Source organism: Balaenoptera physalus, assembly GCF_965194825.1.
Source record: "Balaenoptera physalus genome assembly, chromosome: 15".
NCBI lineage: Eukaryota > Metazoa > Chordata > Mammalia > Artiodactyla > Balaenopteridae > Balaenoptera > Balaenoptera physalus.
The window spans coordinates 44,660,289-44,676,100 of NC_138894.1; the positions used below are offsets into that span (position 1 = coordinate 44,660,289).

The following is a 15,812-nucleotide window of genomic DNA, read 5'->3' on the forward strand; positions in this document are numbered from 1 at the left end:
AACTCTCGCACTCCCGCCTCCTCCCGGCCCCGTTTGGCCTGCAGCTGCGGCGCTCGGCCGAGGTCCGGCGCGGCGAGGTGGGGCGGCAGTGCGCGCTGGAATGTGCTCAGGCGGTCCCCAGGGCCCGCCAAGCGGGAGCCGGGCGCTCTCGGTTCCAGATGCTGCCGCGGTCTCGGGGAAGTTGGGAGGTATCAAGTAGCACGATTTTTTTCCCCCCTAATGAGAGTATTTATCTAATCCCAAATTGCAGGCGAATTTTTTTAATGCTCAACCCATAAAACCCCGGGATTAAGAGAAGAAAAAGAGAGAAGAGGGGAGAGGGAGGAGAGTGGAGACGGGGGAGACTGAGATGAAAGTTTCTTGTATGTGGCGTAAAGGACTGAGGCGGCCGCTGCTAGGCAAATATCCAGGTGGGAGACGCTGGGCCAGAAGCCTCGACCGTTCCAGCAACGGCCGCAGCTCAGGGAGGGGAAGAGGGGGCCTCGCCCGGTGAGGGCCTGTGGACTCAGCTCGAGGGCCCCGGGCCGGGGAGGGGGCGTGGGAGCTGGGCCCTGGCTTTAGCATCCAGGTGACCTCGAGGCCGGGCCAGACTCTGGAGGACACTCGGGGCAGGGGGAGGGGTTTGGCTCCGGGGTCCTGGGATCCTGGCCAGGGGCGGAAGTTCTGCACCGGCCCGCGGGCTGTGCCCAAGCCAGCCCGCTGCCAACACTCCTCCTCCTCGGCGACCCCCGGGCCCACAGCTTCTTTTGCCGCCGCGCGGGCTTTCGGATTGCCGGCCTCTAGGCGTGCTGGGCTCGCGCCTGCGCCCGGAAGGCAGCCTCTGGGCACCACGCGACGAAATCCGGATGCGGCGCCCTCGCCGCGGGCCTGACCCCGATGGTCCCCGGGGGCCGCGCTCCGCCGCCGCTGCGGGGCGTGCGGGCGCCACAGAGCAGCCCAATGGAAACCCCGCGAGGCTCGGGACTGAGGCAGGAGGGGCAGGGAGACGGGCAGCAAATCTGGGGCTAGCGAAGGATTGTCACTTGGCAGGTCGCGAGCGGCTTGGGGGAGCCGCCTCTCTGCGAGGCTCCGCGAGAGGGAAGGTTCCCCGAATCCGAATCCTGCGTAAATGGAGTGGGTGCCGCCGGTCACCCAAGCCCCAGGCTGCTCCGGGCTGATGGTTTTCGTCTGCCGGTTTCCCTGGGGTTAGGGCCGGTTTCTGAGAGCTTCCCCCAGGGAGCGGTAGCTCCCTCTGCTCTCCTGCTCTAATAAAGAGGGCAAATACCCGATTTCATTTAGTTCTGATAACTTTTCAATAACTTCTTAAAATCCTTGTCGTGAAGAAATTCTACCGTAGTAAGGTTTTATCATTTTGAAAGACTGGCGGCTGCACAGTTTTCAAAAGGAATTTGTGTGTGTGTTGGTATAAATATTTGTCTGTATATGTACATATATGTATGTGTATATATGTATGTATGATCTAGGCTAACGTATAAATGCTAGTGGACTGTTTTCTCTGTCTCCAGACTTGTTGAACGAGCTTTCTTTGTTTCAAGACACCTCTGTAGAGGAGTGATGGAAACTACCATAAAATCGCCAGTTTTTTCTGTAGCTTAGAACTTCTGGTTGAAAGTTCCCTTTCCCTCATCTCATACACACACACCTGCACACACTTACCCTCCTCCTCCCCTCCAACAATAACCCTCTTCCTTTCACTTCGGCATCTACAGTCTTGCCGGTTATCAGAAGTCATAGTTCTTCCTCATATGAGTGCAAAATTATAACAATGGAAAATTACATTTTTTTCAGTGCTGTGGAATCACAAATTTCCTCAAATCGTTAAGAGATGACCCTCTAAAAGATGATAGTTTACACTGCTTAAGAAAATACGACTAATTGCTTTTCAATTCACATTCGTGTGTCAGCAGGGCCCCTCTGGGGTGGTGTAAACTTATTCAGCTCCAAATACAGCCCAGTATCCTGCCCTGCATTCAAGAGGACCATTTTTCCACATGAAAAGTCTTATGAATACAAAAACTTCTCCTCAAGTTTTCATTGCAAAGAAGTAGCAGCAGTATTTAAGGTAAGAAAGTTTCTGCTTTTATTGAAAATTTATATATGACTCAGTATTGTAATAAATAAACAGATAACCATTTTCACAAAAAAATGACAGTGCTATGCTAGAGAAGAAAATATTAATTGGAGGATTTACTCATAATGGCAAGACAGACTTTTATCAATACAGAATAAATATTAACACCATTCTTGAGCCAATTTTGAGACCCAACAAAATGTAGGAACCAAGCTAGATGTAATAAATAATTATCCAGAGAAAAAGATGGCGCATTCTCAAATGATAAGACTGTCTTTGTAAAGTGATGCATGTCAATTAGTCCCATCCTTACAGCTCACTTCAAATCACAGGACTTGTTTCAGGCTACGTTAAAGGGCCATCCTCCGAAGAAAGCAGAGAAGTACCCTATTATCTTCATAGTGAAACGCAAAACAACTGCAGAAAATCCCACTGGTAAATAGAACACAGTTTAATAAGTAAATTGAAGATGATCTAACTATAAAATTTAGGTAACAGACTCAGTGTTACATATGGCAGGACTGGAAAAAAATCATTCATGACATTTTCCTTATCCCTCCCTCTTAAGCCCCCTCCCACCCCTCATTATGCTATTAACAATAACAACAACAACAAAAATGTTTTAAAATTTTCCTCCATCAAAAAATGAGGGAAAATAATGAGGGAAGAGTTTTCTTTTCTTTCTTATTTGAACAGTTTCTTGAACACTCCTAATACCAATCACTCACAAGATGTCTGTGCAATCTATTTTACATGATTTCAAGGAAATGATTAACTCACACACACACACAATCCTTAAACAAAGCTATTTCGGAGTTCTGTACATTGTCTGGAAAAAAGGGAGGAAAAGAGGTGGTGGTAGTGGTAAAGAAGGACAATCCAGCCAAACAAAAGGTTAAAAGTTTTAAATCAACAACGAGAATGACTTTTTCTGGTCTGGGGACCCAAGACTAATAAAATGTTGGTCAAGATTCTGGTCTGGCTTCTATTGAAGAACACATTTCTCTTCTTTCTTGGCCATCTTGCCTTTGTTTTGCTCCAGAGTTCGCTCCAAATGCTCGTCTTCTTCTTCGGCCCTGGAAGTCAAACAGGAAACCAAATTATTTTTCTTCTTGTAGCGCAGAGCGGCACTCTCCTCTCGCCCCGCATTCCGAGCCCCAGAGGGAACGGGGTTCGCGGGGCCAGCAGGAGGCTGCCCCGGCCCACCCGGGACCTCTGGACTGAACTTTCCGAAAACTTCTCGGCCCCTCAGCAGGCGGCAGAGCCTCGACCTCGACCCCACCGCCCACTTACTGCTTCTCCTGCGCGTCCAGGTCCCTGACGAGCGCGTCGCGCTTGTCCACTAGGGCCACCAGCTCATCCAGCAGGAGCTGCTCGCGTCGCTTCTGGGCCTCGGTCTTCTGCCAGTCTGCAGGGGACGGGAGGCTCCTTACCCACCCGGTCCCCCACCCCACCCTGCCCTCCCCTTCCCGCCTTTTCCAGTCCCCTTTTATTTCTCTGCAAACCATATTACAGAGCCACTAGCTAGTGTTTCACGGAGAGTTTGGCCGTCGTGGTGAGGATTTCGCCCCTAAAACCCTACTTTCTAAGTATTTTCCGTAGATGGAGACGGCTACGGGCTGGGCTGGAACCTGCAAGAGACCAGGTGTGCGCCGGTGGCCAGCGGAGGTGCGCACCTGATGTCAGCCAAAGTGGGGGAGGGAGAGCTGGAGGCCCAGAAGAGGTCGGCCCGAGCGGTGAGGGGGGAATGTGGGTGAATGAGGAGGCGGGAAGCAGAGACGGGCGATAAAATCACCCTGAAAAGGCTAGAGAATCTGCCTGAGAACCTATCCTCCTCCCCCACCCCCATGCTCACCCCATACAGCCCATTCTTCGCTAATTTCCTCTTCGCTCTATTTTAGCAGTTGGATGTATCTCACACTGGGCGCCATATGCTTCACAATAACTTTAAAAGTAGTGAATCGGCTAATTAGCATTTTTCTTTGAAGTAAAAAATAAATTTGCTCTGCAACATTACACTGCAGCTCTCGATCGCATCACAGCCAGTTTTCTTTTGGAGAGGTTTGCTGCGTGGTTTCAAATCAAAGCACTTTTGCAAAGGAAAAATTACATACTTCTTTTTGAAACCCCGGTTGGAAAATCCGATGGGCAGTGCTCCTTCCATGGGAAGGGGCAGTTTTTTGAAGGTTTTAGGCCCCCATAATATATTTCCTAATCATTGCTGGTCTGATAATTTCCTTAAGATGAGCAGCAGTTTCGTTTAATAAAAACAGGACCAAATCGAACATTTAAAGCACTTTTGAAACCAAAGCCAACTGCTCTCTGGCCAGACTGTAAGGGCTTGTAGCTGTCAATCAACCCCCAGTCTACCCCGCCTCCCTCATTAGGAAGGTAAACAATGAAAAGAAGAAGTAGATGATGAGGCAGATAGCCGAACAAATGAGGACCTAGAGGGAAACAGGACACCAGCTTAAAAAAAAAAAATACCCTGGCCACTGACTCATGTAGCCCCCTCCCCCAGCAAATGCACTTTCCAAAAAACAGAGAGGAGTGCAATCCTTTCTGGTTTCTCTCTTCTCTCTCCATTGCCCTGGGCAATCATGTTAAAACTCACATGGCTGGTGCTTATTCAGATAAACCCAACAATGCACACCGCTGGTTACCATGTGAATCTTCACAAACCACACAAGAATGTGCTGGTTCAAATCCCCCCGACCCCCTCCAAAGCAAAATTTATTCAAGACAGCAAACTGCTCAGCAGCTTTATGAAAGCAAATGGAGCTAGAGGGAATTCTATCTTGTATTTACAAATTAAAAATTAGATGCATCATCATGCAATAAAGGTTAGAATAGCAGCAAAAAGCTAGAATAATTTATTCTATTTTATCACTATTCCTTTCATTACAAGCTCGAATACATACACACATATATATTAAACATGCCATATATTAATTACCCACATTCGATACAAAACATAACAAATAAGTACATTAAATAATTGGTCACATTACATTCTTATTTAAAAAGAAGTGAAGTATTCTATTGCATAGAGAGGAATAAAGAAACTATTGCTATGGAAAGTTTTTTTCTTAATGTAAGAATTTAAAAAATAATAATGAAACAGCAAAATTGGAGAAAAGCCATATCTATCACAATTTTACTCCTTGGATTTAAATGCAACTGAGGTCAGGAATGCTGGACAATTTTCTAATCTGGTTCTTGTTCTTAATCAGTTTCATTCTACACAGCAGATAAATTAATAGACTCTCCAGGTTGGAAAGATCTTAAAGGTCATCTAGTCTAATTTCAGGTAACTGTAGTTCTAGAAATATTAACTCAGAGAAAAACCTGCTAAATTTGTAAAAGATTTGTAACTAAATTTTATAATTATTAAGATTACCAATTTTGATGAATATGGATTTTTCCATTTCTAACCTCAAGAAATCATTCTGATTATAAGCTTAATTTATAATTCTTTACTTCCAAAACATTTTGATAAGAGCTTTACTAATGGGAAATAAAATTTCTCCACTGTAAACTTAAAAAATATAATTAAGTTGAAAATTACAAAATTTTTTAAAGAAAAAATAAATTTTAATGACACATAATCTTCTTGATTAAATTATTCCTTCCCTATACTTGACCAGTCACTTTTAAGGTTTTAATTAATAATTAGAAATATCAAGATTTCTTTAATTTTTTAAAAAATAAGGTTTTAACAATATGGATAAGAGAGGAAACAATTTTATATTTTTAATCCCTTAAGTATTGAAAAATTTAAAAAATCTTAACCTTTTCCTAGCTCAATAGTGACATTTCACATAACTGTAACAAAAACATTTTTAAGTTATGAATATTTAGGTAATTTTCATCATCTCACAAATTTAACTGACATTAGAATTTTAAATGTTTCAGCATAAATTTATAGGATTTTTCATATTAAATTTGTCATTACTACATTAATAACTATCTACAAAGAATTAGTCAATGTGGAGAAAATAGCTATGCGCAGTGAGTAGATTTTACACTAGCAAAACTACTTTTACTTTGAATTTGCTTTCTCACAGGAGTAACTTTATACACATTCACACACATATTTGAATGCTAATTTGGGTAATTAAGTAAACTATTTTGATGATTTAAAAAAATTTGATAACACCTTTATAACAGATCAAGATTCACATTTGTATGTTCAAGGTCTACATTTAAAAATTAAAAAATCCCTCTTTAAATAGCTTCACCTAGATGTAATGTCATGTTTTAAAAGCCTGAATGTAAGTTTATGTGTTACTTGTTATACATTTTAAGAAAGGATTATTCACCTATAACAGCTAGCTAGATGCACTGACTTTGGCTTGGACAGACTACAATGTGGGTTCTGATTAATTTAAAGATTCCAGTGTACTTTTGCTACAAAAGCCATATCCTCTCACAACAAATAGGATTAAGTTTTGATGCTGCATTTGAGCCAAAGTGTTAAAATAAAGAGATTCTGTTTATGTCTATCTGCACTGAGCTGTTTTGTTAATCTAAAAAACTCTTTTTTTATATATAGGGCCAATTATTCATTCCCTGATTCAGTTTATTTGCTGAAGTTGATAATTACCTTGGAAAAAAGGCAAAAGAAATACCTATAAACACTTTAATAGAAAGGACCTAAAGTTCTTGTAGTAAACCTTCAACCTTGCCACTATAAATAAGCCTGGCACTTTGATGAAAATTAACACTAGTCTTGTAAAGAGCACATTGGGGGATTGCAGTCAAGTCTTATCTTTAGTTCCAGTCAACTAGCAATCCTGAAAGAGTTTGCATCATCATCAGAGCAGGCCATTTGATAGGATTCTACCGCTGTACCTAATCAATCTATGGAAGACTGTGGCTGTGCTGTGTAACAAAGCTAAAATAGATTTACAAATGGGGTTTTAGGGGATAAGCTCCTCCACAGGATTACATATTGATTTTAAATATAAAAAGCTTATCATATAAGCCATAACTACAAAAATAGTGAACCTATGCATAAATCCCTTTAGAAGAGCACCCACTTCAAACTCTAAGCCAAGAATAAATCAAGATGTACAAAATCCTAGAGAAGATCCATTTCTTGTGCAGAAAATGAACACACCACTTTCCAAAAGCCCACCCCAATGTGTGCAGAAATGAATTTATCTTTCCTGAGGGGGCATTAAATAATCTGGAACAAAAAAACTATAGGGAAAGTATCTGAAAGATGTTTGTTAGCTTAAGGGATCCTACAACTTAGCTCAGTAGAGTGAAACTCCTGCAATGAAAACACCTCAGGGGGAAGAAAAAGGCCAAAGTTATTATGGATTCTCAGAAGAATGGATATATTGAATGTTATTATTATTATTATTTTGCTCTCAAACTAAGTTGTTAATACTTCTTTCACTGGGCTATGACTATTAATATTCTGTGCTTTTCTCATAGTTAATGGTTTCAGTAGCAGATTATTCAAAAATATTTTAGTTTATTTATTATGAAAACCATCTTATGGCTACTAAGTAGAAGAGATGGGAAAGAAAAGAGGAAGGGACTTTAAAACAAAGGAAAGCAAAACAAAACCAATTAGTGTTGCCTGTTCATGTGTTTTTCTGTGGTGTTTTAACACTCTGAAAGACTACTAAATGTGTGTCTATTCTAAGGGCTGGCTCAGAGGATACTGTCTTCAAAGAAATGATGATCTCGATGCTCAGTATCTCTCTAGGACAGCCCAGGCCACATATTGCCCAGGCTAATGGGACAGGCCTCTCTCTGAGAAAGTGTCTTTATTTGTAATCAACAGGCTGCTTCTTTCCTCAAGTCTCTTTCCCCCCCTCAACCTGCAATAGAAACTGGCTGAGAGATTTAAGGCACAATCACATATGGGACAATAGTATTAATTAAAAAATAGAACAAAACCACAAAAAATTAACAATTGTATTAAAGGTGTCTGAAAAGAAAAACATTAATTTTTTTTCTCTTCTTCAAAAATATTACTTTCTACTGCTCTTCCATGTGTACAAGGGGAGCCGGCAGAAAAATGTTAGATTATTTAAGACTGTCGGTCTATTATATAGGGATAGGATGGCCAATGAAACTGGGATGTTTTATATGTATTATGGCCCTCCTTTAAAGATGGTACTATTTGGTAATAATACTGGTTTTGGGATAGAAGCAATATCTGCCTTAAAACTCAACTGCATTGTATCAAGCTGTATCTTAGGGATGATTTAACTTACTATACATGAGAAAGTAAAGTTTTAAACATTGTAATACTCTGTACTGAGCATAATATATAATGAATCTATAAAGAATAAATTGTATAATGAGTTATACATACTATGTACAAACACATTTTATATTATACATACATATATATATACCATATAAATAGTATTTGCTATACCTACTTTTCCAATGACTATTTAGCTTTCCAATCTCTTTTAAAGACTATACCATGACTACAAAAATTATATCAAGAGGAAAAATACCATTTAGTATATTTGTGCATTTTATTCAGTGTCAAGTTTCACAGAACTTCTTAAATAATTTTGACAAATTTTATAGTCATTATTAGTGATATAATTTGATAGCCACTTTAAGGAAATTAGCTGTCTGAAAGCCTTTTAAATAAAGTAAATCTAATTTCTAAATTAGGATATACAAATGTTGTTACTCATATTTATCAAATGAGATTAGGAATATAAAAGTAAGAATAAAACTTCTATAAATGTATAAGATACTATTTAGATAAACAGCATGTATTTTATTTACTAACAATATTAATTAAAATATTTAAAAACATATGGTTTCATTTGGCTTTCTCTTACAAACTTATATTCCCAGTTTCTGAACTAATTAGAATTGACTTCTTATGGATCAGGTACCTTATCAGGTGAAGAAAGAAATTACAATGGACAGTCAATGCGTTAAGAGGTCAATACAGAATAGGAAAATCAATTTGCATTGATTAGACAAAAGGTCCATTTTACAGAGCCCAAAGGATTAGCTTTTAAGTGGACATCTTTGAACTATAAGACATTTTCAACTAAGAGGTATAAGGAGAACAGCATTCTAAAATAGTAAGAATTTTTAAAAAATAAGCAAATATAGTAAATGCCATAGTTAAGCTAGCTGATGTTTATTGATATTATGAACCATGCTTAGGATTACTATATATGTAATTCATCTAAAAGCTTTATATAAAGTGTGAAAGTGTTGCATTTATCTCATATGCTGGAATCTTTGCCTGATTATTCACTTAATAGGAGCTGGAATCTTAAGAACTATAGCAGACTGGACAGTTACATATTTGTGTTGACATCAATTAAATATTAAGGTAAAATTTAGAGTATGAATGTGAAAAATCAAAATGATAGATCTTTCTCAAACCACTTTAACTTGCACATAGTAAAATGTAATGAAATCATTTAACTAGTTATATTTTCCATTTAATGGACATTTAAGCTTACAGACAAAAGTTAAGACAATTTTATGTTTAATAGCAAGCATAACGATGATCTGAATTAGGGTCCTTAGGTTTTACATGACTATTGGTTTCTGACTCTAAGGCATTTATTTGCAATTCCTGTAGGTCCTTAGTCAGACCACACCTAGTGAGACCAGAAGTGTATTACGCTCTTTAAATCTCTTTGACAACTGACACCTCACACACCTCATTCGGCCATGGCATCTCTTACCTTCAATGGCTAGCATTGCCCGCAATTCCCGATTCAGCAGCTCATATCGTCGTTCTAAATCATGTTCTTTTTCCCTAGGCAAGTTGCAAAAGTTCATCAATATGCTAATTACTAAATCATTAAACACTTAAAAGAACCTTTAGCTTACATTGATTTTAGGACTCATAACTGACTGTTCTCTTTAACTTTAAGCCACTCAAAAGAAATGATACACAAACCTAAAACCTTCCTCAGGTTGTATATTTAATAGTGCTATTATTTTTCTCCTTCAATTTTGAATTGCACAGAAGTATATTTTAGTCTGTGGATAAGTAGCCTCAATCTTCAATGCTTCTTGTATTAAGTGCCAGGTATAAGGTTATTTTGGAGAATATTTTTCATAATTCGCAATAAACACTTTTTTGTCCAGAACTCCGTGTGAAAAGAGTACAAGAAACATGAAAGTACCACCAGTGAAAATTTAATATAGAGACAATTAAAAAGGCAAGATTAGTTAAGTTCTGCGCTTCTTCATAACTCCTTTATCAAGTTCAGGCATGGCAGAAATGACAAAAATAGAGGTTTTCACTAAAATAAAACATGTAAGCCTGCTTCTTCCCACACTAGGTGGCATAATATAAGAACATTGTTAGTGAGAAAAAGAAACAAGCATTAAGTCCTATGTGAACTAAATGCTAAAGACTGAAAATGCTTACATTTGGTCTAGTCTCCATTTTACTGTAATTCTTGCAATCGTAAAAAGGTCACTGTTGTGTAAATTATCTTTCATCCCAAAATTTAGGGTAACATCATTTGTAGAATACAAAGTTACTTTTGTCCTTATTAAGACTTATTTTAATTTTTAACTGAAAATTTGAAGTTAAATAAACTTCAGTTTTATTTCTTTTCCCACTAAATATAAACCAAACATCCTTTCTGTGCACAAGTGATTTCTTAAACACAAAAATTGTTTATATTACTTGGCTTTCTATATAATAAATACATTTTTTCAGTATCTAACACTCTCAAATTCTTACTTCAGATAAAAATTGGTTATATACTATTTTTAATTTTATTTTTATATAAAATATAATCTCTAATTAAGCCTAATAAGTATGAAACCCCCAAAAAAGACAATGATGGAAAGCCTAAGATTCACCAGTGTTGTAGGAAAAACAAGCAAAGTCATAAGTACTTACAGGAGAGAGAGCTGGTTCATTCTCCTTATTAAGGCGTTTTTCTTATTAACTAACATAAACCACTCCTGCATCATAGCTTCTTCTTCTTCTGTGTTCCTTCCTATAATTTAGGAAGAGTTATTTCTTATTCTATTGACATTTACAAGCCAAATAATAGTTCAGCACAAGTGTTTTGTTTTTTTTCTTTTTAACACGAAACATATTTTAGCTACCCCAACAGTACAAGTTAAACTGTTTATAACAACATCAGATTAAAGTCCGAGGCCTGAAAAAAGAAATCAATATTTAAAAATTCATAAGCCAATCTCTAAAACTGCTATTATTCAGCTTGTATATTTCGGTCCCCCGAACATATTTACAGATCATACTAAGTACAATACTAACACTAAGTACAGTTTAAAAAAAAAAAAAAAAAGTGTTCCAACTTTTAAATCCTCCCCAGAGGCTGACTTGTTATTATGTTTCAGTGAGGAACTCGTGGTGCTGACAGACATACGGTCATGATAAAAATAAATTAATGAATTAAAAACCACATTAAAAAATCATTATGAGAATTACAAGACTACCAGTAAGGTCAGAGAAGTCAATAGATTTTGTGAGAGCTTCCAGCTGTAACAACTTGCTTTTTTCCTTACTTTCCTCCCCCAAAGCAAACTAAAGGTATACATACATATACCATTCCAGAACTCATCATCCCTAACAGGGTAAACACTTGCAAATTATTTTAAATACATTGTAAATGACCAGGCTACAAAAATACTTAGAGCTATCTGTGAAAAAACATGATGAACATAATAATGTTCAGTAAATGAGAAAACATTTGAGCAGAGAGATGATTTAAAATTTTAGATTATAAATTTACTGATTGTACATTTAAAATTCATTTTCCCTAATACCCATTCCATCATCTGTACCACCCCTCCCCTCAAAAGGCCAGTATATCAAGGATTATAACATATAGCATATATTCGGTATTGTTCATGCAGAAGTAGGCCACAATCATACTCAAGAAAAATATTAATTCCCCAACCTTCTTCCTTCCTCTCCCTTCAAATTGTATCTAGTCAAATTTACAATTCTTTGACTTTTTTTTTCTGAATTTCGCCCATGATTGGTTTTCTGTTTTGCTAGGCCATTATTTAATACTTCAGTCCAACTTCTAGATAGATTCATAGGGTTAACTTAAATATCTACTAAAAAATTAAATATCCCAGGTGAAGACTAAATAGCCTAGTCAATTTCCTAAGTTTTATTTTCTTCTTAAGTGAGATATTTTCTTTTAACTTTCAAACACACTACCAGTCCATTAAAAAATATTCAAACAATACAGAGGTATAATTGAGTAAAAAGTCAAGGCCTCTTTCACCACCCCCACCCTCTCCAATTCCCCCATCCACCTCCCTTCTCCAGAAGTACTATTGCAGTTTAGCGTATCTTCTTCCAGACCACATACGTAGCTATGTCTATCACATACAGGTATATACCTTATCTGGACACATACAGGTTTCTTTAACATAAGGACCCTGTGATTTGTTGTTGTCATGCTGTTTGAAGATCTACTTCATTCTTTTTTAATACTTGCATAAATTATGGATGAACCATAATTTATTTAACTGTTTCCACATTAACAGAAATTTGAAAAAATCTTTAGAAAGAAAATCTAAAATAAAGAGCTGATCTGTGTGCAAAAGATTAAACATGTATTTCTGAGCATCCCTGTAAAATAGATATCTGTTGTTCATTATTAGGGAAAATAGTGAGAGGATATGTGCTTTCATTAAAGTCTGTTAAACTTTATGGTATGAAGCAGATCTAGGATAGATTCTTTGAGTATGAACAAAAGTCTTTATTGTTTTACAGCATTTTTAATCTCTCTTTTAGGGTAGCTGGTTTTGTATTCACTTTGGACCATGTGATGTCTTGACACTGGTCATGTGATATAGGCTGCGATAGGCACAAATCCCTGGGTAGCAACAAAAGAAGAAAGAGTAAAAAGAAAAAGCTGAGAAAAAGCTTGCAATTTGGAAAAAGGCCAATTGTACCCTGGTGAAGGCCTTTTTGATCACTGAAATGACACATGTGTGCAATATTAATGGGTGCAGTTTTTATGATATTTTGTTTTCTGATTAAAGACTTAATTCTTGCATTCATAACCTAAGTGGTTTCTAAAAATATACACATATTAAAACTTTGTTTTGAGTTTAATCTAACCTGTAATTGAGGCTTTCAGGCAATAAGACTAGAAGCAACTAGCCTATTTTTAAATTAGCATCATTTTCTTCAATGGAAGACTGCTTCCTTGAGAATAACAATATTGATGTGGTACTGTGTTATTTTCAGTTTAACTCATGCCTATGATTTCTACATAAGAATAAAAGATCCACCTCCCCTAATTGTTAGGAAATGAGAAGAGTCTCATGTTTAAAAAGGGAATAAGCCAAACAATAAGAAATATTTAAAGACATATTATTCAGTGCTACCTAGATTATATAAATTAACTGAAAAAAACATATTTGAGGTTAAATCAATTCTGTATCACTAACTCCTTATCTGAGATAGTACACAGTGATGGAAATCTATACTTAGCCTAGTAATAAAAAAATTAAATTTTCTTCTAATACATCATTACACTATTGTTTTTAGGGATTTAAAATTTTTTTAATTTAAAAAGCTTTTAAAAGCCAGTAAGTTGAACCATTACAAATTAATCCTGACTTTAATAACTGGTTAAAGACCCCTTTAGCTTTATAAGTAACAAAAAATATTAAAGCCTGTGATCACAGTGAGCTTTTCTCATTTCTCCTCTAACCATTTGTTATTTAATCCAATACTAGTAATCCAATTTGTCCATCAGACTTTTAAAGGGCAGAATGCAACTTCCTCAGCTTAGACACTTTTCAAAGTACAATATATTTTTCAAATGAATGCTGGATGTTTCATTTTTCCCAACTATTCCTAGCTCTAATGCATGAGGAAAAAAAGAACAAGATGAACATTGTTCATACTGATTAAGTAAGAGCTCATTAAAGAGCTGTCAGTGCGGTACTTTGAATATGCATGAAGCATATAATCAGATCTAGTACCGTCACTAGAGGAGAATACGGTAAGTACAAAGGATTGATTTAATTACTTAGAGTGGGCTGTGGTGGTAAAGCAGTCTTGTTAGTGCAAAAAGAAAAAGAGGTTGTATTCTGGCACTGTTAGAAAAAAGGCAGTTTTAGCTTCTGACACAATACATAATCTCAGAATAAAGCACTTTACATTGTAGCTTAAAATGAAGATTGTCATTATTTTATAAAATGGCCATATATCATTTTATCGTGTTTAAACTCACCTAGTTAACTACCTCTCTTTCAAAATTATCTTTAATTTGTAATCACAACTACAATTTTATCACCTTAGAGTCAATACTGATACTTTAAATCTTAAATTTTTTTCAGTTTCATGAAAAGTTCAAGACCTATATTATTGAAGACCATTTTGAAATTTAAAAAATGACAAAATACTACAGTTCAGTACACAGTGACTAAAATGTGAAAGCATGGCTGGGTTGCTAAACTATATTTTAAAACAGAATGCCTCATGTTTATTATAAATATACTACCACTAAAAACATCACCTTAACATTTTAAAGTATTGACTAATACAGTCTCTGGTAATGTTTTCTTCTACTTGGTTTCCTTAAAGAATTCTGTTATTTATTTTGCCTTGTGGAATGTAACGTCTTTCTGACATCACAATCTCTTATTGTCAGTTTTTTCTTTTAATCAATTATTATAGCCGAGCATGATTTATAAAAATTATTAAGTAATGAAGAGTAATGAAAATAGCAGGAAAAGTACTATGTAAATATGACTTCAAATCATTCTTCCTATCACATAGTTAACAAAAACCACTTAACACAAAGCAGCATAATATAGCACTACATGTAGTACAAATACTTAATAAATGTTGGTTGACAACTGCCTTTATATTCCATCTCCTCCCTCCCAAAATGACTTAAAGTTAAGATTTAATTTCACTTAAGAATTCATTTCTTCACCCAGGAATATGTATGTAGTTTTCATTTGTTTTTTCCAAAGCAGCATTTTCAATGTAAATTTTAAAACGAACAAGAGGAAAGTGATGTTAAAAACCTGAAATTATGAGTTATATTTTTAAAAACTGTCTACTAGTTAACTTTTCCTAATTAATCTTTCACCATAAGCTTATTGTCTTATTGTCTTATTTAGAAAGATATATTTTCAGACGGTGCGTTCTTACATAAATGCAAAATAAGGAACAATACAATTTTAGCTGAAAAGAAGAGGAATTCAATGGGAAACAATGAAAACACAGAGATGAAGGCACTGTTGAAACATATACACAAATTCAAGATTTTCTACTATGAAAACATTAAATAATGCTGAAATCTTGCCATAGCTCCATAGTGGAGATGGCTGACTAGTGATCACATATGGCCCTTAAAGGACACAACATAGCAAAGACAAACCAAACATAAAACAACAAAGTTGCCATTACAAATTGTCCCTATGGTATGATTACACATATATGATGACCTCTGAAAGATTTAGTATGTTACACCAGAGATACACATGAAGGTATCCAACTAACTGATACTGGACAAACATATTTTAATAACAAAGGAGGTGAAGTCTGGTAGATTTACTTAATGGATGAGAAAGATTAACTTACTGCAGTTATATAGGGTCATGGGCACATGAACTCCAAAGCCAACATCATTACAGGACTCCAGTGCTCCAGTTTTAGAAAATAGTTTAAGCTTAGGAAATAGAGCTTTATTATGAAAACAAATTTTACTATATGAGCAAACAGTTGATAAATGTTTCTACACTAAGAAAATCC

At 36.5% G+C, this 15,812-nt stretch overlaps 1 protein-coding gene across 13 annotated transcripts in view; it reads right to left on the bottom strand.

Moving 5' to 3' along the window:
- Positions 1-2,056: 2,056 nt before the first annotated feature.
- EHBP1 (EH domain binding protein 1) overlaps positions 2,057-15,812 on the bottom strand; it is a 312,365-nt gene continuing 298,609 nt past the window's right edge. For all 13 annotated transcript variants that reach the window (XM_082426541.1, XM_082426544.1, XM_082426545.1 and 10 more), the window contains 4 exons: positions 10,947-11,046; positions 9,769-9,842; positions 3,365-3,479; positions 2,057-3,147 (listed from right to left, as the gene is read on the bottom strand). In XM_082426541.1, coding sequence (XP_082282667.1) covers positions 3,057-3,147; positions 3,365-3,479; positions 9,769-9,842; positions 10,947-11,046 — 380 coding nt within the window. In that variant the 3' untranslated portion in view covers positions 2,057-3,056. The remainder of the gene's footprint in view (positions 3,148-3,364; positions 3,480-9,768; positions 9,843-10,946; positions 11,047-15,812) is intronic.